This window comes from Cyprinus carpio, chromosome B23 (assembly GCF_018340385.1).
Source record: "Cyprinus carpio isolate SPL01 chromosome B23, ASM1834038v1, whole genome shotgun sequence".
In the NCBI taxonomy this organism is placed as follows: Eukaryota; Metazoa; Chordata; class Actinopteri; order Cypriniformes; family Cyprinidae; genus Cyprinus; species Cyprinus carpio.
The window spans coordinates 1,010,759-1,038,065 of NC_056619.1; the positions used below are offsets into that span (position 1 = coordinate 1,010,759).

Consider the following 27,307-nt stretch of genomic DNA (forward strand, 5'->3'; position numbering starts at 1 on the left):
TTTTATGCACAAAACCTTTAGTATCATTTTTCATTTGCAGTGGCAGGTGATTTTCATCACTCAACATTACAACTATTTAAATTTAAATACCAATAAATCGTAAGATATTTGTATTTTGTAGGATGAAAACAACTGGCGCAATAGTTAAAATCTCAACATTTTATTTTCAAGAGGCATATCAATTACATACATCCAGTCTTCCATGAAAAATAAGAAGAGTATGCTGTAAAAAAAACGTCTCATGAGAACTTAGAATCACCAGCATTACTGTCTAGTAGGCTACATGTTTTAATTGCCAGTACTGAGAACATGCCAGTTGAGACCGCGTGTAATTCGCTCGTGTGTGTGTTTCTCGTGGGATGGGTTTGCATCTCTCGACTGGTCTGGGAGTGAGCTGACCGCCCCCTCCGCCGGACTCCTGCTCTTTATCTGCATTCATACTGAGAGCGTGCAGCACAGGGCACAGGGCTGAGGAGCGCAGGAGCCATGGCCGTGTTCTCAGCGCTTCAGTTACTCTTCCTCTTCCAGCTGCTCACGTCGTCTCTCGCTCAGGTAAGACCACAAAGACCTGCCTGATGCGCAGCTGGAAACAATATCACATCACATCAGTTTGTTAAATCCATGACAGCAGATGAATTGTGTTCGTGTTTTCGTTTACAAAGGCTTTGTGGACTGACTGTAATGTGTATATTGTAAAAGTAAAATCGTTTCTACCTGACCCTTAAAATGACTTTTGCTGGTGTAACTTTTTACATGAATAAATCTGTTTATATTTAACATAAAAAAAACAAAAAATAAATATTTAACAACACACAAAAAATGTGAATTTTGATCGTCGCACAATAGCATCTTTGTGAGATCTTTGCAGTGTTTGCCATTTGTTGTGTTCTTCACCTTGGTCTTTTTCTGTCTGAGTATATAGCATTTCAATGCAAATCACATTGTTACTAGTTCATTTTCATTTATGAACAGATTAAACTCTAGCTTCACTCAGACACCTGACATTTTGAGCTGAGAACTGACACTGGAGGCATTTCATTTATTTACAGTGATTTCTGTTTTTGATTATTCTTATTCAAGATTTCGTTTGGTTTATGTCTATAGCAAAGGCCAGGTCCTCGGGGTGCACCTGGAGTGCCAGGGCCGCCGGGACCCCCAGGGAAAGACGGCATCGACGTGAGTTCCAGCTTCATGTGTTAATCTATTATAAATACTGTTTTCTTTATATACGTGTGTTTGTTCCACACTTTAGGTGAGAAACAAATGACGGAGAAAAAGTAATTTTCAAAATTCAGAAAAATGACTGAAAAGATTTTCATTCTGTGAACTAAACAAAAAAAATCTCTCATCAATAATCTAAAACTTTCATGCAGATGACCTTCATTATATTGCATGTGTGAACAGTAATGTCTTGACTGTTTTAGACAGGCTGTTAATGGTAAAGGAAAACCTCTCAGGAATTTACGCATGCAAACGTTGAAAGCAGTGAATGTTTCCTCAGTAAGACGAAAGTGGTGCAGTGACAGAGAGCCCATTCATTCAGCCTCAAATCAAACACGAGCGTCTAGAGTTTCCCAGCCCCCTCCAGCCCCAGTGTTATTCAGCTCAGAACAGCACAAGCTTTTATAACAGAAATACATGATCACCTAGGGCTTATAAGTCTAACGTTAAGTGATTGTCATCTGTGCAGGGTAAACCTGGCCCTGCTGGACTTCCTGGAAAGCCTGTGAGTATCTGGATGTGCTCACGTCTAATACTTTAAAGCACTGGTTTTGCAAGTGTACTTTGCTTTTGCATTTAACATGCATCACAATGCTAAAGAAGTAGAAATGGCTGCTCACTTCATATCTCTGATGATGTTTCTGACAGTGCTTTTCTATCTAGATTTTGTGTAAATAATGCAGTAGAGCAGGGGAACACAGACCAGTCGAGTGTCATGCTTTAACCTCATCCTTAGTCCCTTCCAAAGACTTTGTGCAGTGCTTTTTTTCTGGTTGCGCTGTTAGATGCAATAAATAACATGTAAACACAGAATCGTACTGGGTAAGGCATTTTTCTTCTGATTGCAGGGCCCGAAGGGTAAAGCAGGTAAACCTGGGGGCCGCAGGGAGCCCGGGACTGCCTGGCCTCCCTGGTGTGGATGTGAGTCACAGCATTTTCAGTGTCTTCTTTTTTTTCTCTATAAAGCAAAGAAATCATTTAAGCACTAAACATACTTGTCCCCTGGTCCTGAAAAATGTCATGTTCTGCAGGGTTTGACCGGTCTGGACGGTCCAGCAGGCAAGGATGGGCCGCCAGGAGCAGCAGTAAGTGACTCTCAGTTTTGTTTGAGTGCTCGAGTCTCTATGCATTATACTCTTGTAGTTTTTTTTTTTCCAAGCTATATTTTGCGGTCCTAAACTGTCCCACAGCAGATTTAATGAGCATCAGCTGACTGTAGATTAACGGGGAGTTTTCTCTAATCCAGCCTGGAATGTGAAGCCGTCCCAGCACAGGTTTTCTGTTCATTAGTTTCTTGGAATCAGCAGGAATCGCTGTAACTCTGTGTGGTTGATAGACTGAGCTGTGGGTATATGTGATGTCTTATTGTGGAAACCATGTGTTTGCACAACATACGGCATGAACTGTTTGACAGCAATAGAAAAATAATGTTTGTCTCATCAAATAATGCTCAGATGCAGATGTTCAAAGTTGTATTTGTTGAATTTGAAATGCCACTCCATTTTTGTAAATAAGAAATCTAGTAGGAAATAGCTTTAGTGATGGCAGAAATGGCAGAAATTGGAAATTTCTCTGTTTTATTTATTTATTCACATAATGTTGCTCTTTTGTTAGTTTGATTGCTTCTACTGTCATCATTTGTAAGTCACTTCGGATAAAAGCATCTGCTAAATAACTGGTCGTCGTGATTTTGCCAAGCAAGACATGTTCCTAGAACAACATCTTTTGATGATCCTGGGTCAACATTATTGTCCAAAAATATAGACTTAACCCAATCCCTGCCCCTAAACCTAACCCACCCATATTTTATTCCTAAAATCAGTAGGAAATGATTAACAAGAGTATAGAAGCACCTAACCCTGACTGTAGGCCTAAAACAGATATTTCCTGAAAAGTTATATCTCAATTCTCATTGGCTGAATGGAATGTTGTTGATTTCCACAAGGATGTTGATCCAGGAACATGTTGTACTTGGTGAAATCCCGATCGCCTAAATAATTACATGTAAATGTATTTACAGTTAGTACATAACAGAAAACATGATGCATATTTTAAAAAGAAGCTTTCTTAATTAAACTAAATTAAACATTGACTTACAAATGTTTTTTCTTTTTATCTTAAATGAAAACTGATCTTTCATATTACAGCTTATTTATGTTTTGTTTATGGTGATATTTGTAAAAAGCCAAAAATTTACCTACATTGGGTAACATTTTGGCATATGTATTTGTAAAAAAAAAAAAAATATATATATATATATATATATATATATATATATATATATATATATATATATATATATATATATATATATATATATATATACACACTAAATATATATATATATATTTAATAAGTACATATAAAATATAATATATTTTAAATATGGTACACACACTGTAATAATACATTTAAAATGTGCAGTCTGCTAGATGACATTATGTAGGGCGAATGTGAACCAATAGGAACTTGACAATGATTTGGATGTTGACAACTGAAACTCTACTTCCCATGGGACTTAATGGGGAGAGTAAAGATATGTGTTTTTGAGCAAGATTAGAAAATTTGAACAATATAAAAAAATGATAATACTTTATAGGGTTTTATTTTTTCAATAATGTGGGGAGTTTCAACAGTTTGATTTCCACTGGTTTGCACTGCGCTGAAGACGGACACATAAACAGTGTGTCTAAGCAGACTCACAGTGCGTCTGTATCGCACACTGTCTGAGGAGGTGCTACATTTGTGTTGGGCTTAATTCACAACCGTTAAAGAAGCATGTTCTGTGTATGAATGTGTGTAGTATGAATGAAATTTGGACATACTACATCCACCATGTTGTCAATGTCACATGACCTACTAGCGTTAGTTGTGTGGCTTCACTGCTGTGGCCTCATGGGATAGTAAAGGGTAGTGTGTGCTTCAGAATCCAGGCAGAAGTAGATCATCTGAGTACTTTTGTAATGTAGTAATGGACCATGTGTAACTTAGTTATGTATTTGAAATATAAAATACTGTATGAGTTAAAAATAATAATGTTACATTTTAAATGGGTGGTAGTCACATTATAGTTACATCAAAAAAGTATTTTAGATGACCAAAGTGACTCTCAAAATCATAATTTAAACCACTTCATTTAAACATTAATGTAAACTGTATCGGGCAATTAGTGGAAAGAACAATTGAAGATTCTAAGAATCTGACGGTCTGCAAAAGCATATTTTATACCCCTTGCAGAATATGCAAAATTGTAAACTTTTTTAAACAAAATTAGAGGGATCATAAAAACTTTATTTTAGTATTGTCCTGAATAAGCGATTTACACAACAGATGTTTAGATACTGTACTCCAGAAGACAAAATAACTGAATTTATAGAAACTGTAGGACTGTTGTCATGTTTTGTGATAGCTGTTCATGAGTCCTGTGTTCATCCTGAGCAGTTCTTCTGTCCGCTGGTCTTCAGAAAAATCCTCCAGCTCCTCACTTTCTCAGGTTTTCCAGCATCTTCTGCTGTCCAACAATGACTGTATGATTTTGAGATTCATCTTTTTCACTGAGGGCAGCTGAGGGACTCAAACACAACTATTACAAAAGGTGAAAACATTCACTGATTCTCCAGAACGGGATGATTTTGTTTCAAGAGGGTGAACTGCAAACTTTTGAACGGGATGATTTTGTTTCAAGATTTTTATTATTATTATTATTATTATTATTATTATTATTAACTGCCTTTTCCCTTTCTAAGAAATGCTGTGGAAAGCTGATTTTGTAAATATATATATATGTTCTTTCTCAAGAGGACTCTTGGTGTTACATACCTTATTAGTATTAAAAAGCATTCAAAAGTGTTTAGATTAAATTTGAGTAATCTAAAAATACATAACAAATGACTTTTTTTAGAGTGTGTATTTTGCAATCTGCACATTCTGCAGTGAAACATATTTTAAAATTAACCTCCCCAGTCCTGTATTTATAGTAATAAAGTACTATACTAAAAAAAAAAACCAAATTCAAATATAGCATTATAATTTAGTATAACAATTATGTGCGATTGTTCCCTAACAAAAAAAATGTATGAAACTGAGTGAATTAGTTCCTGTCATAAAACCACAGAAAATCACATTGAGATGCTTCATTTGGTTACTTCAAAGATAGCCCAGCTAATGGAAACATCAATCGCCAGTATGGTGACTTCAAATGCAACAAACGTTAGATTTAAACCCCTGTTAATTCTCAATAAGGACCTCTATAGACTTCTACCAGAAATAAAGTCTGTCTGGTTAGTAATAAGTGAAGATGGAAATGTTGTTTGTGAAATTGTTTAATCCTCCTTTGCTGAGATCTTCAGAGATTTAAAGGGTTACTCCATCCCAAAATGAAAATTTTGTCATTAATCACTTACCCCCATGTTATTCCAAACCCGTAAAAGCTTAGTTCATCTTCGGAACACAATTTAAGATATTTTGGATGAAAACAGGGAGGCTTGAGACTGTCCCATAGACTGCCAAATAAATACCAGTGTCAAGGTCCAGGAAAGTGTGAAAAGCATCGTCAGAATACTCCATCCGCCATCAGTGATTCAACCGTAACGTTATGAAGCGACTACTTTTACTTTTTGTACACGAAAAAAAACAAAAATAACGACTTTATTCAACAATTCCTCTCCTCTGTGTCTCTCCAAATCAGCGGAGCCATTTTGACAAATCTGACTAGTACGCAAGCCGCTTACGCTCTTCTGTATCAGCCGCGCTACAAGGATACATTTTGGTTTATTTCTTTGCTCTTGCCTGACATGTGGCATTGCTATGGCCTGCTTGTGGCCCAGATCTTGCAAACAGGAGCGGTCCGCCCAAGTGCCATCATTCCACGCTACATGTGGGCCAGATCTGGGCCAACACTATGTTGCTATCTGGGGTGGGTGTGTAAAGAATTCAAGTATTTTTAGTAACATTGTTGGTGATCAGGCCTACATCTATGGTGCTCATGGCTGCGCAGAAGGAATAATATGCTGTGCAAACGCAAAAATGAGTTGGGAAAAACAAAATAATTGCAATGCTCAGGCAAACTGCTAAGTTGGTGTTGCTTTAGAGTTATAGAAAGAGAATGATGTGAGCCAAATCAGTCGCTGTAAAAATTAAATACTTTAATTGTTGTGAATGAAATAGCTCAACACGAGAGCCAACACAATGACTTGTGAAACAAATACAAAGACGTTCACTCCTATACTTATGAATTGGAGAAACTGCAACACACAATATCATGGAATCGAACCACCTTCTAAATGAAAGAGCCAATCGCTGATTGGTAATCACTGCAGCAGCCGTTAGTAGCTCTGGTTCCCATAGAAGCCTGAGGCTAGACCAGCCAATGCACATGTGCAGTCATAAGCGCATTATAACTGCCCATGCGCATTGGCTGGTTAGCCTGAAAAATAAACTATTTGAGAATAAGAAACAACATTCAAGGGGCAGTTCATTTCAGATTTTGTTGCTGATTTGAAATATGTAATTTAATTACAACTTCAACAAGCAGTTTTTGAGATTTCAGGATTCCCCAATTCATTTAGATAGGACTTGGTCTTGTTTGAGCTACCCGAAGGCGTTGTTAATATGGCCGGCGAGTGAACGGACTTTCCTTGAAAGGGACTTTGTGTGAAATAAAACGGCATCATGTTTCAAAGAGGAGTGGCTTGATTACGTGCTTGAAATAGTGGATGATGTGCACAGAACAGTAACAAACCTCAGTCATACACAAGTGTAGTAGTGTGCAGACTCTAGGGATGTTTATATAACTGTAAGAATTCACATGCTTAAGTTTTTTGAAAATATGTGGCTTACAGTTCTCATTTTAAACGCTTCAGTTTGTTTTCTATTCTATTCTATTCTACTCTATACTGTTATATTCTATTCTATCAGTTTAAATTATTTGTTTCATTTCTATTCTATTTATTCTATTCTATTAAAACTAGTGAATAATTGACCTCAAAAAGGAAGAGTACAAGCAGTACTCTTCAACATGATACAGTTCTGCTGCTTTCTCAGCTTGCCATCTCAGACTTTTATTTTGAACATTGTTTTGTGTGTGTTGTTGTAGGGTGACCCAGGACCTCCCGGACCGGATGGACCCCCTGTAGGTGCCAAGCATCAGTAAATCCACAGTAAACACAAAAGTCATATGACGTTTCAGCATGTGTGCTACAGCACAGCACAATAAGATGATCTCCAGTTCAAGCCCACACCATCTTTTTCTCAGTCGTCAGACCACCGTCATTACCTACATTCACAAAACATTTGTACAGCAAGAGTGCAGTATCATGATGTAATATCAGTCAGTGACTTGTCTTAAGTTGTCTTCTCTTGTCATCCTCAGGGCAGAGGCAGACCAGGAGCTCTGGTGAGTGAAACCCGTCCAAAACCACAGTTAGAGGAAGAATGATCCGAGTAACGGTCATTAGTTCAAGGTTCATTTGCTCTGGCTCTTGGTGGGCTTATGGTGATTTGTTATCTAGTGAGGACACTCAACAAAAGAAAATGTGCAGCCAGTGTCAAGCATCTGTATTTCTGTGTGTTTTCTGATCTCAGGGTCTTGCTGGAGCTAATGGACTTCCAGGTGGACCAGGACCTAAGGGTCCGCCGGTGAGTGACTGATCACTGGCTTTTACACACTTTGCCGGCAAAAACAGTGCAGACATTGGTGCTCCTGATCTACTAGAGTGCACAAAGGACAAACAGCGATTTGGACATGCAGAGAGTACAGAGACAAGCAGATGAAGCATGAAACATTTGTGTCAGACGAGCTGCAAACTGGCATTTGATTGTGAATTCTCTGAAATTTGATGCAATCCACTGAGAATAAAAGCACACATAGATTCAAATCAGGAATCAGATGTGGTTGGATGTGTATTTGCAGGTTGAATGACAAGCTGTCTGTAAGATATTGTTAATAGCAGCTTCAGCACAGCTGCAGGATGAGTGTTGTGAAGAGTGACTTGGGTTTGTGTTGTAGGGCCCCGAGGGTCTTCCAGGACTCCCTGGTCTTCCAGGCCCAGACGGACCTCCTGTAAGTACCTGCACTCAGAGGGCAAAAACACATTTATTTCATTCAAATAATTCAATCTCATCTATACTTCTTCCTCTTTTTTTAGGGACTCCCAGGAACTCTTCCTGAAGGCAATGGAGATCTGCTGGTACGTTAAGATGCTCTACCACTTTGACATGAAAACTACTGGAAAAAAATATACTGTACTTCATACAAACTAATTTAATATTAATCAAAATTAAATTACAAAAAACAAAAAAGACTAAAAATAATAAAAACCATCAAATCCATCACTGAAAAAAAAATTATGTTGGATTTACATTATTCAGTCCTTCTACATCGATTCACTGTGTTAAGTTATTCTGAATTGACCAAATGTCTCAAAATGCTTTTACATGGTTCACTGACAGGTTTTCATTCATTCGATTTGTCACATCACTGAATTATAAGATAGTACTGCTAGTCAACAAACTTTTCACGAGCAATCACACATAAAGCAGCACACAGATTTTCTGTAGCCGTCCTCATCCTCATCTTCAGCACAGAAACTGTTCAACTCTCCCCACAACTGAACATTAAACACTACCAAGCCTCCCCTTTTCAAATAATAATAATAATAATACTTCATTTCCGAATGGTTACCCTCCTTGTTAAGTCAAATTCGAAGAATTTTCAAGCACGTGTTTAATTCACATTCACGCTACTAGGCTGCATGTTACATCATTAAGAGCAAAGAAATCAAGTCCAGAAGAGAAAAACAATTTCCTTTTGTAGACCACAAAGATCAGTGTACCATACTTAATATATATTTTTTTAGACGTACATAACCCATAACTGACTGTAGATCAATATATGTAGGTCAACTTTTTACAGCCTGATTTCACTTAAACAAGAATTTTCAGTTAATATTTTAAATTCTTGATGTTTACTGTGACGCTAGTTCTCCACATTATCACAAAAATACTATTTAAACCAAATAATTTATTTTCATTTATTCTATGGGGAGTGTTATTTGATTTTAGGCAAACTAAACAAAACAGGTTGAAATGGAAATCATGCTTTTCAATCAAAATAAATGGTCCTTTCACTTTTTTCAGTGTATGTACAGACATCTTTCTGTAAAATCGAATTAGTTGGGCTCACTTAAAAAAAGCATGCATACCGATTGCCTTAAAACTAAGTAAAATATATAGTATGTTGTACTGACAAATGCTTATTTAGTATAGTTTACTTACACCAGAGTTCTAGTAACTAAAAACAAACTTGATCCTTTACTTTAGGTTTACTCATGACTTAGTATAGCTACTCACTGACTCTAAAAAAGATCTTGTGTCAGTAGTAGCACAACAAAAAGAGCAAATAAAATGGTTATTGTTACAATTAGATAAAAATGTCAAATTGAATTGTTACCATTGTTGTGATTCACGTGCTGAATGTTGAAGTCTGTGTGTGACTTGAGCATAGCACCACAAATATTAATGGTTTATAACAGCCCAATTAAAAGCTTCTCAAGGTGTCAATGAAAAACAATTAAATCATGAAAGATCATTCATAAACATGAAAAACACACTAGCTAACGATTTAATTAGAAGAAAGATCGCCACCTAAAACCAATCTGTTTATTACTTTTCTTCCACTGAAATCAAATAACTCTGATTTTATCTTGCATTGTTGCATTAATAGGAAGACAATAATAATAATAAAAAGGGACCGCTAATCGCTATAATGGTGAGTTTTTGCATGCAGATTGATTGCATCATTGTCTTGTTTGCAGTGTCCGGCCATCTGTCCTCCGGGTCCTCCTGGACCCCCGGGAATGCCTGGATTCAAGGTACTTGATCTCAACAAAACGACATAGAGCAGCTTTCCAGCAGAATCACTGTCTCTGCTGTTGCCTGTTTATCTCTCTCAAGCTGCTAAACATTGACATAATATAACGATAAAACGCTTGTTTCTTTCACAAACTGTTGTTCTGCCTCTGTGTTTTGGTTTAGGGTCACACAGGTCATAAAGGGAGTAAGGGAGAGCTGGGGAAAGACGGAGAGAAGGTGAGATGGGCGTGCGACATGCAGAGACACTGCTCTGAATGAAGTGGAAGCAGTGAGCAGCTTGTTGGTAATGTGTTTGTGTGGCTGTGTCTTCCCATCAGGGGGATCAGGGGCCGCCGGGGCCGCCAGGAATCCCAGGGACAGTGGGCTTACAGGTGCGGCTGACCTCACCTCATGAATATCTCACTAATTCCTGTTTAGTTTGGGATTCAAAGACCGTAAGGAAAAATAGTAGCAATAGAAATAGGTTTTAATGTTAAGTAATGCAGCTAACATTTTTTGCAAATAACATTTTCATTTTATAAGATGCACACACTCTTATACAACTAACATGTCAAAACCGGCTCTGTTTTATGAATTACTTTATATGTATTATGTACATGATATAGGCAATATTTCACATCATCAGATATTACTGCCTGTAACAATTCTGTCATAAAACAGTTGTCAGATATTGGACATTAATGTGAAGAAGCTCTGTTTACACCTGCTACTTCTGTAGAATCAACTTCTCGTTCATTTCTTTTATTAAATGATAAAGGACCCCAGTGTTAAATAGTTTTAGAAGAACAGAACAGACTAGAATAGAACTGGTCAAAATAAACAGTGACATATTCTATTCAAATGTAAAGAATATAACACGTTGTGTGTCCAGATTTCAGTAGCTTGTCTCTTCTTCCGTTGATGTTTTGTGTGTAATGGTGTGTTAAAGGGCTCTCGAGGGCTGAGAGGACTGCAGGGGCCGGTGGGAGCAGTAGGAGACAGAGTAAGACCTCAGTAACATCACACGCCACACATCTTACTGAAATATAGATCACATGAACAAAAGAACAAGCCTCTGCCGAGTCCAGACAGCTGTGCTTCTGCTTCTCTGTGCAGGGATTGCCGGGCTTCAGAGGAAAACCTGGAATTGCTGGCATCATTGGAAAAACTGTGAGTGATTCGTCACTCCTTTAAAGCTTTTTAAAGTGTTTTTTCTGTTAATAAATAATAAAATCATAAACAGTTTGCTGCGTGTGTCTTTGAATAGGGTGATGCTGGTGAGAAAGGACCGCAAGGTTTCAAAGGGCCCAAAGGAGAGATAGTAAGCACATTACTTGCTAGATATAGTTTCTTCTAGGCCCTTCATACTTATTTCAATGTAGGCCTGAGAGTGATTGTGATATTCATCCTCTTAATAGGGGAAAATAGGTCCCAAGGGACTCCCTGGAGGTGCAGGACCTAAAGGAGAACCGGTGAGGAACTGTTTTGTTTGCTGACTCTTATGAGGAGCGTTAGATTTGCTCATAATAATGCTGTGTGTGGAACCGCAGGGCATCCCCGGCAGGGACGGGAAGGATGGCACTCAAGGGCTGGACGGTGAAAAGGTAATCAGCTTGGGTTGTTTAGAGACACGTCTAGGCCTTATTTCTGGTGATGCTGACGCTGATGCTGCTGCTGTGTTGACAGGGAGATGCTGGGAGACCTGGAGTACCTGGTGAAAAGGACCTAGGCCTGCCTGTACGTATAACCCCTAACTAAACACACCATACAAATAACAAACACACAAAACAAAAATATAATATGGCAAAGAAAAAATTAAATATAGATAAGAAGTGGTGAGGCAAGGCAAGTTTATTTCTATAGAACATTTCATACACAGTGATAATTCAAAGTGCTTTACATAAACAGAAATGAAAATAATCGTAAAAAATAATCACAACAATAATATTAAAAACTTTTAAAATGATCCAAAATTGGTTTTAAATGATTTTAAAACAGTTAAAAATAGAAAATGATTATATACAAAATACAGTGCAATCAGTTCAGACATCACGCAGTGCTCATTCAATAGATGCACAGTTTAAACAGATGAGTTTTGAGTCTAGATTTAAATGTGACTAGTGTTTTAGCACATCTGATCTCTTCTGGAAGCTAATTCCAGCTGCGGGCGGCATATGTAACTAAAGGCATGTGGCCTAATGGTTTAGAGAGTTGGACGTTATTTCTAACTGACTCGATCCTAATGATCTGAGTGCTCTGTTAGGTTTATATTAATTGAAAACATCTGCAGTGTATTTTTCCCCTAAACAATTTACTGATTTATAAACAAGTAAAAGTACTTTAAAATCAATCCTAAATGTAACTGGAAGCCAGTGTAAGGACCTGAGGACTGGTGTGATATGCTCAGATTTTCTGGTTCTAGTCAGAATCCTGGCAGCAGTGTTCTGGATGAGCTGCAGCTGTCTAATGGTCTTCTTGGGAAAGCTGGTGAGGAGACCATTACAATAGTCCACCCTGCTGGTGATAAAGGCATGAACAAGTTTCTCCAAGTCTTGACTGGAAACAAAACATCTAATTCTTGCAATGTTTTTTAGATGACAGTATGCTGATTTAGTTACTGTTTTGACATGACTACTGAAACTAAGCTCTGTCTCCAGAATCACACCAAGATTCCTGACTTGATTTTTAGTTGTTTGAGCCCTAGACTCAAGGTATGCATTCACCTCGAAAACTTCATCTTTGTTTCCAAATGCAATGACTTCAGTTTTCTCCTTGTTTAACTGAAGAAAGTTCTGGCACATCCAACTGTTAATTTCATCAATGCATTGGCAGTGAAATGAAATAGTGAGATTTCATCTAGGAGATCATGTGGTTGTTCTGTTAATAATCAAATATGAGTGCTTTATTGCTTTTGAGTAGTTTTGTTTGCTGGGTTTTGCATTTGTATCATTGTTCAACTTACAACAAGTGGAAATCTATCTGTGTGTAATTCAGGGTTTGCCAGGAAAAGCTGGTGCAAAAGGTGCCAAAGGAGGAGCTGTAAGTATATCAGTCTGTTTGCAACTTTCATGAGAGCTAAGGCATTTTTAGCTGCATTACAAGTGAAATAGATTCAGATAAGAGAGACATACAAATTGTCATCATAATCATTTTTATTTTTCAGAAAGATTGTTTTTTTTGGTACTTTTTTTGTTTTTTTAGATTAGGCATCCTCAGTGAGATTGTATAAATACAGAATGTATTTTTTACATTGTTTCTCTATGTAAGCTTGCACTAGATGAATGTGTGCCCCTCTGTTCTAAACACACAGTGCTTGAGTTAAAAGAAGCAAGTTATGTATTTACATTCCACTGCACTCTTTCAAGTCAAAAATGTGTTTTTATGTGAATTAAACTGGCCCATTACACTGGAAGACAGTGGAATGAATAAATAAATTTAAAAAAAAAACTCTTTGAGGATAACTTTGAGGATAACTGGACAATGCTTTCATCTGAGTGCTTAACTGCTTTGATAAGAGTAGCATATTTCATCTAAATGTGTGCATCCAGTGCAAGGCCTTGTGTTATGTTTACTGCAGCACTTGGCCAGGCTTCAGTTTACTCACAGCAGAGCTCTGAGAGACCTTCTCCATTCCTTATTAGTATGTCCTTGTTTCCGCTGCTCGTGTTCTAGCTCCTCGACGGACAAAAGGGTGGAAGAACTGATGTGAGACATATTTGAAAAAGCAGTATTACTGATCACTCACTGTGGATTTTGCTTAATGGAAACATTTCAAATAAATGTAAAAAAAAATAAAATAAGATGCACTGTGGAAGTTTGTGGTGCAACCCCAAAGATGGAATGTTAAGTAACACACATGTGCATGGGAATTCATGACACTTCAGTGTTTCCTAGTTGCTAAACTTCCTCTGTCCTCGAGAAATGGACAGTTTAGGAATGATAAGCACCTCTGGAGAGAGGCATCTGTTAGCATCTGCTCACTGTACTTTCGGCTAAACATGATAGCTATCCCAGCTTCTTTACTCAATGGTCTTTGGATTTCTGAATCAGACTGCTGTGGTGTATAATGCAAGATTCCTTCTCCGTTCAGGGCAGTCCAGGAGAGATGGGAGAAGCAGGGCCATCTGGAGAGCCAGGTATACCTGTATGTATCTGACTCGTGACCTGATACGAACCAATGCATGCTGTAAGATTTCAGATTGGCAGCCAATGTTTCTGCACTGTGACTACACAACATACACAGGTCAGGTGTGATGCACTGATGTGTGTGACTGCTCCCACAGGGGGAGATGGGCGTCCCTGGAGAGAGAGGAGAGGCTGGACCCAGAGGTGTGACTGTGAGTACTACAAAACCATCAGCAGCACTGATTATTATTATTATCTCCTCTTTCTGAATAATTTGTCTGAATTCAGACTTGTAACATAAAATTGCACAAGACGTTGATGTGCTTTTCTGTAAAGGAGGTCCATCAGCTGATCCTACTCTTCATGTTCATCAGACTTTCTCAAGCTGAAGGGATGTCATGAACTGTTTGTGCTTGTTTAACAGGGCGGCATTGGAATAGCTGGAAACCCTGGACCACAAGGTGTTAAAGGATTCCAGGTGAGTTGCATTATGGGATCGCGTTGAGTGCCACAACAGAAAAACTCTAATCATCGAAACGCCTCATATTCCTGGTCTTCTGAAGGCATAGGAAAGTGTTTGGCGACAGTAAATGTCATTCATTATCTGACCATTGCTCTGAGGGCTGAGCACATGGGAGCAGCATCTGATCCGTGGTTTATGAATGTGATGAACAACAGGCTGTTTCGTGTTTCTGTGCAGGGTGTTAAAGGGGCTATAGGTGACCCAGGTCTGCCTGGTCCCACTGGAATCAGAGGCGGCTTCGGTGAGCGGGTAAGTGAAAAATCTGTCTGTCTTTCAGTGTTAAACTGTTTGAAAATGTCTTTATTCTAAAAAAGCTCCTCGTCAACTTTCCTTTTCTAAAAACAGAGACAAAACATATTCAGTTTGGTTTAATCACAGAGACAGTAAAGAGCAGAGCTTATATTTTAGTAGACATCTGGTCCTGGTGACTTTCACTGTGCAGCGCTCCTGCCACAGAACAAAGCCGATCTGTATTTTCTGGCCTTCTTCATTCAAACACACACATAACTCTCTCTCTCTCTCTCTCTCTGTGTCTCTCTCTCTCTCTCTCTCAGGGTCCAGTTGGAGCTGGAGGGCCTAAAGGAGACATGGTAAGAGGAATATCTGCTGTGTGATGACAGAAAGCATATGATGATCAATTATATATGCATGTTTTCATATGTTGCCGTTCTGTGTTTAGGGAGTTGCTGGAAGTGATGGTTTGCCGGGGGAGAACGGAGAGCCGGTACGTAACGCTGTTCTCTTGCCACATGCAGCTCAATGTCTGATAGTCCTCCGATTTCTGACACAGACTCTGTTTCCTCTCACTTCAGGGTCCTTATGGTCCCGTCGGACAGAAAGGAGAGGTGAGATCTTATTTAATTGTATTACATTTTCCTGTTTTCATACTATTTGCATATTTTGTTTGAAAAATGTATTCAAAACCAGTATACAGGTTGTTTTTCTCTAAACCTTTTTTTAGCCATGCGGTATGTCACATTTACAAATTCACACAAACACTAAGTTATTATTATACTTGTAATTAAAAGTGCCTGTAGTCAGATCACAGCTGTGTTTAATTGATGTTTTTTCATACAAATCATGGAAATGGAGCAAAGGGCATTCCAGATTCCTGCATGTGGGCAGGGATCCGACAGGTGAACCGAGATGGCAAACATTTACCTTGTCATGAGCGGTGCAGCTGGGGATCAGTGGGTAGGGCAGGGGTGCACTTCACCAAAGGTGCGAGGCAAGCGGACGCTTAGGGCTCCAGGGAATCCAGTGGCCAATCAGAGGCCTTTAAGTTGGACAGAATCCACTCGTCACTTAAAACACTGGAGTTTTTGTCTCGCTCACCAATCCTCGCATTATAACAAAGTGCAGAGGCAATGTAAATAAGAGATTAATTGTGCATTGCAGAGCCTTATTTATTATAATGGAACTTCAATTCAAAGTGGGAGTGACAGGTTTTAGTGATTATAAGGTAAGCACTTATTGCAATCTGTCTTATCATATAAGCATATTATAAATAAAATAATAAAATTAGTAGTTTTAAATTAGGTGTGAATTAAAGCATTTTAATTATTAACACACAGAAAAGAATAATAGGCTATATTGTGTATACTATATAATAATTGTTTCGTGGCCATGACTGTCTCACAACAGAAATAAATAAAAAAAATCCAGCAACACTTGTAGTGAAGAGAACTTTTACATTTATATTATATATATATATTGAGAGCCTTCCTAAGGGTATGGAACTGGCACAATACATGAACATCTAAAAATCAACTCCGTTGTAATCTACTCAAGTAGTCTAAAAAAAAAAACAACAACAACAACAAAAAAAAACAGATTAACAACAGCTTGAAAGATCTACTCACAACATCACATTTCATTTTAGAAAGTAATTAATGTTTAAAAAAAAAAAAAAACATCAGGTTTTCCAAAAAAAAAACATCAGGTTAACCAACAAATAAATGAATTTACATTGAAATCTTCTGAAATCTCTTGTAGATAATGTGAAGCTATGAGGCAGCAAATAAGGCTTACCAAAAGTAAACAGTAGTTGCTATATTTTGCTTTTCTGCAATATATGATGCGATATATATATATATATATATATATAAAATACAGCAATTTTCACCAGGCGATTTAAAGAGCTTATATATATATATATATATATATATATATATATATATATATATATATATATAAAATACAGCAATTTTCACCAGGCGATTTAAAGAGCTATATTTAAAGGGGTCATATGACATTGCTAAAAAGAACATTATTTTGTGTATTTGATGTAATGCAATGTGTTTATGTGGTTTAAGGTTCACAAAAAAAATTATTTTACACATACTGTACATTATTGTTTCTCCTCTATGCCCCGCCTTTTTGAACGCGTCATTTTTTATAGAGCTCATCGATCTGAAAAGAGAGGTGTGCTCTGATTGGCCAGCTATCCAGTGCATTGTGATTGGCTGAATGCCTCAAGCGTGTGACGGAAATGTTACGTCCCTTACCATACTGTGATGCTGTCTCCCGGCACGACGAGACAAAACCAATAAAACCCATTACCAACCAGGCATTTGTTGCATCCAGTGGCAACATAATTACTGACTATAATGATTTATACTTCCTTTTTATGCGTTGCATCTCGCTGCGTAAACATAAAAACATGCCTGCATTTGTGATCGGAGAAACGACAAACAACAAGCTCTGCTCTACACTGCTTAAAACTCGCATTTGAATCATCAGTGGCAAATCCTTTAAATATGTAAACATACTTACAGACTGTGAGTCAGAAGACTGTACTTGCAAAGTTGGAACTGCCTCACTTTATAGAAACAGACACTGTAGGCTACTCTCTCAGGAAACAGTCCTCGTCCTCCGTAAAATGTACTGCACACATCTGAATATTTGGCTTGAATTGTTCTGGAACAGTGTTGTGAATACAGCTTAACCATTGATTTCTAGTTGTGTCCTCTTTTGGAAGGCCAAAGAAAGTAGTTTCGCTTTCACAATGAAACACACAGCGTCTCCACAACATGGCGCCAGCGGCAACAGCGAAAACAAAAGTTACGCCTTCTCTCTTTGGGCGTGAACATTTGGGCGGCGTTATGCAAATCTTCCCACATCGTGACGTAAATGTGGGGGCATATTAGAATGAGGCGTTTTAGGAGGGTGTGGACAAGTCTTAACTTTTATAAAGAATATCTCTTTGGGTTTGAGACTTTGGTCTTTGCAACTTTACAGATCTTGTTTATGCACCAAGAGCTTGTAACACTCCAAAGAGAGAGGAAAACTTGAAATCATACATTCTAGAGTTAGTGGGGTGATTTTGTTAGGGAGTGCATCTATATAGAAAATAAAAATAATAAACAGCTGAAAATGTATTTGTACTCTGAAGATTTACAAGAACCAACTCAAATATCTTTCATCAACCACTTAAGGTAAAAACAAAACAAAAAAAACAAACCTTTTTTACACTTTTTATTGTAGGCCACATTTCCATTGTTTTTGACCAGTTCAGTATGGCTATAAAATACAATTGTGGTTGTCATAATTTTATTGTTATTAGTGATTATAATATTGTGTTTTATTATCATGATATTACGAAATAAGAACAAAATGATAAATAGATAGTAATAATACTGCACAGAAGAAGCAGTCGAGCAACAGAAAAGGACAGCAGTTTGTAAGTGTTTTGCCTCATTTTTCTCATTACATTTCAGCGCGGTTGTCATTGCTATGAACCTTTTTTTCCACTTACTGTGTTTTACAATGGTAAATACGTGCTCAAGTCACGTTTGTTCTCACGTTTGCCTATCGCGGGACTCCCCAGTTTCGGTTTGCTAAATAGTAAGGCATGGCCAGCTGACTTCAATAACAAGTACTCAGGCAAATATAAATTTGGTTAGTTTCACCACGGCAGCGGCCGCGGCAGCCCTTGTGTGAAGCCTCCTCGTGTGAAAGACTATTGACTCTACCTGCGCGACTCCACCGAGCAAGGACACAGACAAGGCACTTGAGTATTGCTTTCCTCCCCTCTTTTTACTTTTTGTACAGCTTGTTCTCAAATACTTATTTAGGTCACTTGTACTCAATATGTGCTTTCAAATCTCTACTATTACTACTAACACTTGGAGAGCACGCACTGTACGTTGGAGGCAGGCTTATCCCAATAATCTACAGCCTGTCCCTCTGACCTCTACTGCTTTACTCTCTATTCCAGTTGGTCTCTGGAACTGCCAGTCTGCTGTTAACAAAGCAGAATTTATTTCTTCTATTGCTACTCATTCCGGTCTCAACCTCATGGCCCTAACTGAAACTTGGATTGAACCTGAAGACACTGCCACTCCTGCAGCCCTCTCCACTAATTTCACTTTTTCCCACACCCCTCGCACGAATGGGAGGGGTGGAGGTACTGGTCTCCGTATCTCAAATGAATGGAAATTTGATCTTCAACAATCTCTTACAGGTAACAGTTAATTTGAATCACATGCAATTACTATTACCCACCATGTTAAAATCCACTTTGTAGTCATTTATCGTCTCCCAGGTCAACTGGGAAACTTCTTGGTGGAGCTGGATGTGTTACTATCAAACTTTCCTGAGGATGGTACTCCTCTGGTACTGCTCGGTGACTTCAACATCCACCAAGAAAAACCTCAGGCTGCTGACTTCAACACTCTGCTCGCCTCATTTGATCTCAACTGAGCGTCTACCACAGCTACGCACAAATCAGGCAACCAGCTAGACCTCATCTACACGCGCTGTTGCTCCACGCACAACACTTTAGTTACTCCACTGCACACCTCAGACCACTTCCTCATCACTTCTAACCTCACACTTACTCCTGACATGGCACACACTCCTCCGCAGGTCACTTTTCGACGCAACCTACACTCACTCTCTCCCTCTTGCCTATCCTCTATAGTTTCATCCTCACTTCCTTCACTCTCTCAGTTTTCAGCACTGGACACGAACAGTGCTACTGACACTCTTTGCTCCACTCTAACCTCTTGCTTGGACAACTTTTGCCCACTGTCATACAGACCAGCACGCACCACCCCATCTGCCCCCTGGCTGTCCGATGTTCTCTGTGAACATTGTTCTAAACTCAGGGCTGCAGAGAGGAAATGGAAACTCTACCGACCTCGATGTGTATCAGTCACTCCTGTCTTCCTTCTCTGCAAATGTCTTCAGTGCTAAAACAACATACTACCACAACAAAATTAACAACTGTTCTGACTCTTGCACACTATTCAAAACTTTCTCTTCTCTTCTTTGTCCTCCTCCCCCTCCTCCTTCATCCAGTCTTACAGCTGATGATTTTGCTGTTTTCTTCACAAATAAGACAAGAACCATCAGTGACCAATTCTCCACACCGCAGACTGATGATAACTTCATAACGACTAATACACACTCTCTCCTCCTCCTTGTCTCACAGGCGGACATTTCCAAACTTACCATTTCCAATCATCCTACTACTTGTCCACTTGATCCTATCCCCACTCACCTCCTTCAGGCCATTTCTTCTTCAGTCATACCTTCACTTACTCACATTATCAACACCTCGCTTCACTCTGGTACATTTCCCACAGCATTTAAGCAGGCTCGGGAGAAGAAACCATCTCTAAATCCAGCACTTTTAGAAAACAACAGACCGGTATCCCTTCTTCCATTCATTGCAAAGACACTTGAGTGAGTTGTGTTCAAGCAACTCTCTATGTTTCTTGTACAGAACAAACTCCTGGACAGCAACCAATCTGGCTTCAAAAGCAGCCACTCAACTGAGACTGCCCTGCTCTCGGTTACTGAAGCCTTGCGACTGGCGAGCACAGCTTCCAAATCCTCAGTACTCATCTTGCTGGATCTGTCTGCTGCTTTGGACACAGTTAACCACCAGATTCTCCTGTCCACCCTCAGAAAGATGGGCATCTCTGGAACCGCACTCCTGTGGTTTAAGTCCTACCTCTCAGGTAGGTCCTTCAGGGTGTCCTGGAGGGGTGAGGATTCTAAGTCACAACTTCTTGCTACTGGGGTTCCTCAAGGCTCAGTGCTTGGACCACTTCTTTTCTCCATCTGTATGACATCATTAGGATCTGTCATTCAGAAGGATGGCTTTTCTTATCACTGCTAAGCTGATGACACTCAACTCTACTTCTCATTCGAACCAGATGATCTGACGGTAGCTGCTCGCATTGCAGCCTGTCTGAGAGACATTTCTAGCTGGATGAAGATCCATCACCTTCAGCTCAACCTTACTAAGACAGAACTGCTTGTGGTTCCAGCTAACCCATCGTTTCATCACAACTACTCTATACAGCTGGGTTCGTCAACCATAACTCCTTCCAGGACAGCCAGAAACCTAGGAGTTGTGATCAATCATCAATTACGCTTCACAGATCATATTCCTACAATGACCCAGTCCTGCAGATTTGCCTTATACAACATTAGGAAAATCAGACCCTTCCTGTCGGAGCAAGCCACACAACTTCTTGTCCAAGCTCTTGTTCTCTCCAGACTGGACGATTGTAATGCTCTCTTTGCTGGCCTTCCTGCATGTTCTATCAAGCTTCTGCAACTGATCCAGAATGCAGCAGCAAGAGTTGTCTTCAATGAGCCAAAAAAAGCTCACACCCAAACTTAGTCCTGGAGGGCCGATGTCCTGCAGAGTTTAGCTCCAACCTTCCTCAAGACACTAGGCTTCTCCTAGTAATATTTAGTGCCAGTTTATCAGGAAGTGATGATTTTGTTCTCTTTGACTCTTTGGATGGAAACGGTGCTTTAATCACAAATGATTTATGCAATATTCCAGTTTTGCACACAAATTCGCATCTTAAATTTCTTCCACAGCTAGTGTCTCAGAACAGCTCGATTCACATTAAATGAACCAAATTATTCTCAGATGCTCAAATACTGTATCATGAACTACAGGTGTGGAAATGTCACGCTTGAGACCAGTAACATACAGTATATTTAATGAAATTGCCACCTGTGTTTTCTAACAGTCACACTAAGCTATATTGCCACCATTTTATTTTGATATATCATCTAGTATGGAATTAAATTACTGCTGCTATCAGATAACAGGTTAGGTGCTCTGTTAAGTACTATCTGTGTTGTTTATCGTGGTCTCAAGTGTTTTATTGCTTTTAGAAAATAGTAGCTACATAGTCTCAATCATGAATAAACATGTCAACTAGATCTAGAAAAGTGGTGCTGGGGAGGAGGAGGCGTAGGGTTAAGAGAAAAATTCTTGCATATTGCAATGAACCAGCTTACAGCTTACCACTGGAGTATTTAAATGTTAGCTATAAATGGAGCTTGACAGATTACAAGTGGAGAACTTAGTAAGCAAGACGATTGTGAGTAAATTTCAAACCATCAGTTTTGAAAACAGGGCACCCTGAGGACATCCACGCAAACACCACACAGAAAATGTCTCCTGGGACTCGAACCTTCTTTCTGTGAAGCAGCATCGCTACCTACTGCAGGACTGCTGTGTTAATAATAATAACAATAATATATATATTTTTTTTTATTATTATTATTTTTAAGTATTTTAGTATCCTGTGTGGTATATGTACTGTAAGTATCATATGTAGCTTGTGAAAAACAGTGCTAATTGTTCTTATAATGTTTCCTGATTGAGCATCAATGAATGTCTGCACCTTGTGTAATAGCAGTGCAAGTCCCTTAATTATCATCGTGATAAAAGCTGAAGCTGTTGGAAAGAGATGGAATGTACAGCAGGAAAACGAAAGAATGTGCAAGAAAACACTTCTCTACAGGATCATTTGTGTCAGTTCAGTTATCATTGTGGCATGTGGCATGTATGTAAATATCTTAATCAGAATAGTACTTTAAAAATTAAATAAATATTTAAAATATAATTTATTTTTGGCATTTTTGCCTTTATTTTGATAGGACAGTAGCATAATGACAGGAAGCGAAGAGGGAGAGAGAAGGGGATGGGATCAGGAAAGGTCCTCTAGTCGGGACTCAAATTGGGGATGCCGAAACCGCAACACAGTATTTCGGCACACTGCCCACAAGGCTATTGGTGCCAACAATAAATAAGCTTTTTAAAATGATAAACATCTTGCAGAATCTACAACGGGTATGCAAACTTGTGACCTCAGCTGTAGTAGTTAAACACATCATAGCTCTTATATGGTGTACAGCTGATCTGGAGTGACTGAACTTACAGCATCTGGGACCAAATGCAAAACATTTTATGCTGCTACCTGAGGACAATCATTCCTCCTTGTGGTTTTCCCTGTGTCTTAGTCCGGTAAGCGTGGTGAGCTGGGAGCCAAAGGAGTTGTAGGACCACAAGGAGAGACCGGAGCCAGAGGCGCACCTGGAAAACCAGGACCGATGGGATTCCAAGGAGAGCAAGGTTTTCCAGGGGTTGCTGGAAAGACTGGTGTTCCTGTAAGCAACTGCCAGTCAACATGTGTCGGTATGGCGCTGTAAACACAGAATATGCCTCACAAGTGCTGTTGTGATTTTGTTGCAGGGCAAACTGGCTAGTGAGCAGCACATCAGAGAACTGTGTAGCTCCATGATTGATGGTAAGACCTTTGTTCACCCATAAATGGTATTTATGAAAATGTTCACGATGCAACCTGTAACATTGGTGGTGTTGATCTTAGATCAGATAGCTCAGCTCGCTGCTAACCTGAGAAGACCTCTGGCTCCTGGTGCTGTGGGACGGCCTGGACCACCCGGGCCTCCAGGAAAGCAAGGAGAAGTTGGATCCATCGGTCACCCTGGAGCCCTTGGCCCACCAGGTTATAGAGGACTGCCAGGAGATCTCGGTGATCCTGGTCCTCGAGGTGAGAGACGGGTCATGTTGTGCTTTTTTATTAAATGGGTCATATGACGTTGCTAAAAAGAACATTATTTTGTGTATTTGGTGTAATGAAATCTGTTTAAGCAGTTTAAGTAAAAAAAAAACACATTATTTTCCACATACTGTACATTATTGTTTCTCCTCTATGCCCCGCATTTCTGAAACACATTGTTTTTTACAAAGCTCATCGGTCTGAAAAGCAAGGTGTGCTCTGATTGGCCAGCTATCCAGTGCGTTGTGATTGGCCGAATACCTCAAGAGTGTGACGGAAATGTTACGCCCCTATGTTGTAGTATGATGCCATGTTTCCTGAAGCGCAGAGACAATAACATTAAAACCCATTATAAATGAGCCATTTGTTGCATCCAGTGAGGACATACAGGTGCATCTCAATAAATTAGAATGTCATGGAAGTTCATTTATTTGAGTAATTTAACTCAAATTGTGAAACTCGTGTATTAAATAAATTCAGTGCACGCAGACTGAAGTAGTTTAAGTCTTTGGTTTTTTTAATTGTGATGATTTTTGCTCACATTTAACAAAAACCCACCATCTCAACAAATTAGAATACTTCATAAGACCAATAAAAAAAATAAAAAAATTGTAGTGAATTGTTGGCCTTCTGGAAGGTATGTTCATTTACTGTACACGTACTCAATACTTGGTAGGGGCTCCTTTTGCTTTAATTACTGCTTCAATTCGGCGTGGCATGGACTTCAGAGGTCTGCTACCCGACTCAAGCCCGACGGGTCCCCAAATACTTTTGGGATTTCAGGTCGGGGTCTGGTTCGGGTTAATGAATAGTGAATAGCTTCGAGTTCAGGTCGGGCTCGGGTTTATAACTAAACTAAAACCATATGCAGCAGGCTACGCTGCTTTCATAGAGAACACAGTACGGAAACTTTTATTAGTAAATTAGCTTCGACAGGCTACTGACTCACAATGTTATATTTCTCTGCAATGAGGGGGTAAAATTGCTGTTTTTGCACAAATTAAACATACCCACAAAAGAAAGACACACACAACCATCATCTCAAACATCAAAATACGCACATTTCATCCCTCTCTCTCTCTCTCTGGCTAATTTTAATAAATTATATAATTAATTAATTAGGCCTAATTCAAATAAATGCGATCTTACCGCACTGCATCTGTGTGTCTGATTTAAAGCAGGCCGAATGCTAACGAGCCTTGACTGACGAAAATGACCGTAATTTGCACGATGGAAGAAGGCTTGTATACTACGTCTTGTAGTATACAACCATTCAAAAACTCGGCAGAATGTATGTGACCCCTGCACCTGATGTTCATAAACTTCAAAGGTGCTGTATGAAGGATTGATACTGAGTGGTTGAACTAGGTATTGTGATGTTTCAATAAAGCAACTTTGTTTCCTCAAAGTTTGAGCTTTATTAACATCGAACTCCAGTACCTAATATTAAAGCACAAAACTAAAACCCTAAAAACACTAGGTTGCCACCTAATGGATTAAATAATGTCTGCAACTTAACTCTTAGAAACACTAGGTTGCCACCTAATGGATTAAAGAACAATTCCCTATAACAACATTAAACTGTTTTATGTCACATCACCCTTCCTTGTGAGTTATTTAACAAATGTAACATTGAACTGTGAAATTACTGTAGTCAGAAAACAACATTTGTCTTTACATTTTCTTTTTTTCATGAACGTCTTCCTTTTATCTTGCAAAGTCCTTGTATCTCTTAGGAGTTGTGACAATTCGTCCAGACCTTGTTTGCACTCTTTTAGGTGAACTGATTTTAGTGTGACTGGAATCAGACTCAGGTAGATCAGTTTCAAGTTGATCATACTGCACTGGACTGTCTGGGACGTTATCAGGCTTAGTTGCAAGTTGATCCTGACCATGAACTTCATTTTGCCTCTGAGTTTGTTGAACTGAAGTAGATGCTGGTTCAGTGTCACTGACTGTAGGCATCAGGTGTCGTTGATTTTGTCGAAGTACTCCAGTTTCAGATTGAATGAGGTAAGACCGTGGTGATTCACACTTTCTGAGAATAGTCCCGGATCTTATCCAACCTCTTTCAGCATCCAGCTTGACTACAACAGAAGTTTCAGGTGGAATCTCTGGTAATGTTCTAACACTGTTTCTTTTGTTGTAATACTTCCTGTAGGTCCTTTTTGTCTTTTGATCAGCCTTTCTCACTCGCCGCAGATCGGGCCATTCAGGTTGCAGGTGTGACTCCAATGTGGCAACTGTAGTTCTTATTTGACTTCCCATCATCAGCTGTGCTGGACTTACGCCTGTAGCTTGAAGGGGTGTGGCTCTGTAGCTCATCAAAGCGGTGAATGGGTCAGACTGTTTCAGAATCCTTTTAGCTGTTTGCACTGCCCTTTCAGCTTCTCCATTTGACTGGGCATAAGAAGGGCTTGAAGTAATGTGCTGAAAATCATAGTCTCTAGCAAAGTCTTTGAAAGCTGGCTGCTGGATTTCCTTAAGCCTGGCCACCACACACTACATCTGGCTCTCTCTCTACATTTCACAATGCCTTGGTGACCACTGTGCAATCTTTGCAGTATGTCAGACCTCATATTTTGGGGAATTATGATCCTGTCATCATGAAGCACAAGGTCCTGAAAAATTGACAAGTGATGGTGTGCACTGTAGTATGATTTCAAGGCTTGAGGTGAGGGACATTAGCTGCATACCTGGGCCAGCCATCAGTCACATACTGCCTCACCTTTTGTAGCTCAAAATCCATCTCCGTCTTTCTTTTCACAGATTCCAGCTTTGTGGGAGAAATTGGCCATGCACCACTGACTGCATTCTCATAGGCTTCCACTTCTTGCACTAATTCAGAGACCACTGATGAAATGGTTGGTTGAGGGTGTCGTGAAAGCGTATCAGCGACCACCAGTTGTTTTCCAGGTACAAATTGTGCGTCATCCGCAGCAACAGCCTTTGACATCTCAGGGGAACTGAATCAAGATCCTTTGCATTGATCAGAGGAATCAGTGGCTTATGGTCGGTTTGCAGGATGAAACTTTCCAATCCATACAAAAAACATGAGAATTTTTCACAGGACCACAAGCCGCCAGACACTCTTTTTCGATCTGGGCGTACCTTTTTTCAGCATCGGTCAGCACCCTGGAACAGCAAGCCACTGGTTTCAGCTGTCCATCATGGTCCTGCAACAAAACGCCCCCCAGACCATAGCTGCTCGCATCTGCACTGACGACTGTGGGCTTTGTAACATCGTAGAATGCTAGCACAGGAGCTTTTGTGATTAAGCGTTTCACATTTTCAAAGGCCTCCTATTGTACAGCACCCCAGTACCATACTACATCTCATTTCAACAGCTCGTTGAGAGATCGAATAACCTCTGAGAGATGAGGAACATACCTGCCCAGGTAATGAATCATTCCTAGCATTCCCCGTAGCTCTGAGATGTTCTTTGGCTTTTCAAGGTGAGTGATACCTTCGATTTTGGCTGTGTCTGGGTGGATGGCCTCCTTGTCTATGACATGTCCCAAGTACCGGAGTTGACTCTGACGTAACAGGCACTTTTCCGTGTTCAGCTTGAGACCAGCCCGGTCAATGGCTTCCAGAGCCCTCTGCAGTCACTGCTCGTGTTCCTCTGGGGTGTTGCTAAATACTAAAATATCATCCATGTACAATCCTTCCATGATTACTGACATTTCCCGTTGAAAGATTTCGGGTGTGCTGGTGATCCCAAACGGTAGTCTGCGGAAAAAAT

The 27,307-nt window shown here is 39.5% G+C and overlaps 1 protein-coding gene across 1 annotated transcript in view; it reads left to right on the forward strand.

Annotated features, from left to right (window-relative positions):
- The first annotated feature begins 359 nt into the window (after positions 1–359).
- The window catches only part of LOC109078374 (collagen alpha-3(IX) chain-like), a 30,637-nt gene continuing 3,689 nt past the window's right edge, over positions 360–27,307 (forward strand). Inside the window, exons 1-31 of the mRNA XM_042751328.1 lie at positions 360–363; positions 477–552; positions 1,105–1,176; positions 1,691–1,726; positions 2,070–2,142; positions 2,253–2,306; positions 7,316–7,351; positions 7,592–7,615; positions 7,804–7,857; positions 8,228–8,281; positions 8,367–8,408; positions 10,035–10,091; positions 10,255–10,308; positions 10,410–10,463; positions 11,021–11,074; positions 11,188–11,241; positions 11,339–11,392; positions 11,490–11,543; positions 11,622–11,675; positions 11,758–11,808; positions 13,066–13,110; positions 14,162–14,215; positions 14,355–14,408; positions 14,621–14,674; positions 14,897–14,968; positions 15,274–15,309; positions 15,399–15,443; positions 15,532–15,564; positions 23,003–23,149; positions 23,235–23,289; positions 23,371–23,553. Of these exons, the coding sequence (XP_042607262.1) occupies positions 360–363; positions 477–552; positions 1,105–1,176; positions 1,691–1,726; positions 2,070–2,142; positions 2,253–2,306; positions 7,316–7,351; positions 7,592–7,615; positions 7,804–7,857; positions 8,228–8,281; positions 8,367–8,408; positions 10,035–10,091; positions 10,255–10,308; positions 10,410–10,463; positions 11,021–11,074; positions 11,188–11,241; positions 11,339–11,392; positions 11,490–11,543; positions 11,622–11,675; positions 11,758–11,808; positions 13,066–13,110; positions 14,162–14,215; positions 14,355–14,408; positions 14,621–14,674; positions 14,897–14,968; positions 15,274–15,309; positions 15,399–15,443; positions 15,532–15,564; positions 23,003–23,149; positions 23,235–23,289; positions 23,371–23,553 (1,789 nt within the window). The remainder of the gene's footprint in view (positions 364–476; positions 553–1,104; positions 1,177–1,690; positions 1,727–2,069; positions 2,143–2,252; positions 2,307–7,315; positions 7,352–7,591; positions 7,616–7,803; positions 7,858–8,227; positions 8,282–8,366; positions 8,409–10,034; positions 10,092–10,254; positions 10,309–10,409; positions 10,464–11,020; positions 11,075–11,187; positions 11,242–11,338; positions 11,393–11,489; positions 11,544–11,621; positions 11,676–11,757; positions 11,809–13,065; positions 13,111–14,161; positions 14,216–14,354; positions 14,409–14,620; positions 14,675–14,896; positions 14,969–15,273; positions 15,310–15,398; positions 15,444–15,531; positions 15,565–23,002; positions 23,150–23,234; positions 23,290–23,370; positions 23,554–27,307) is intronic.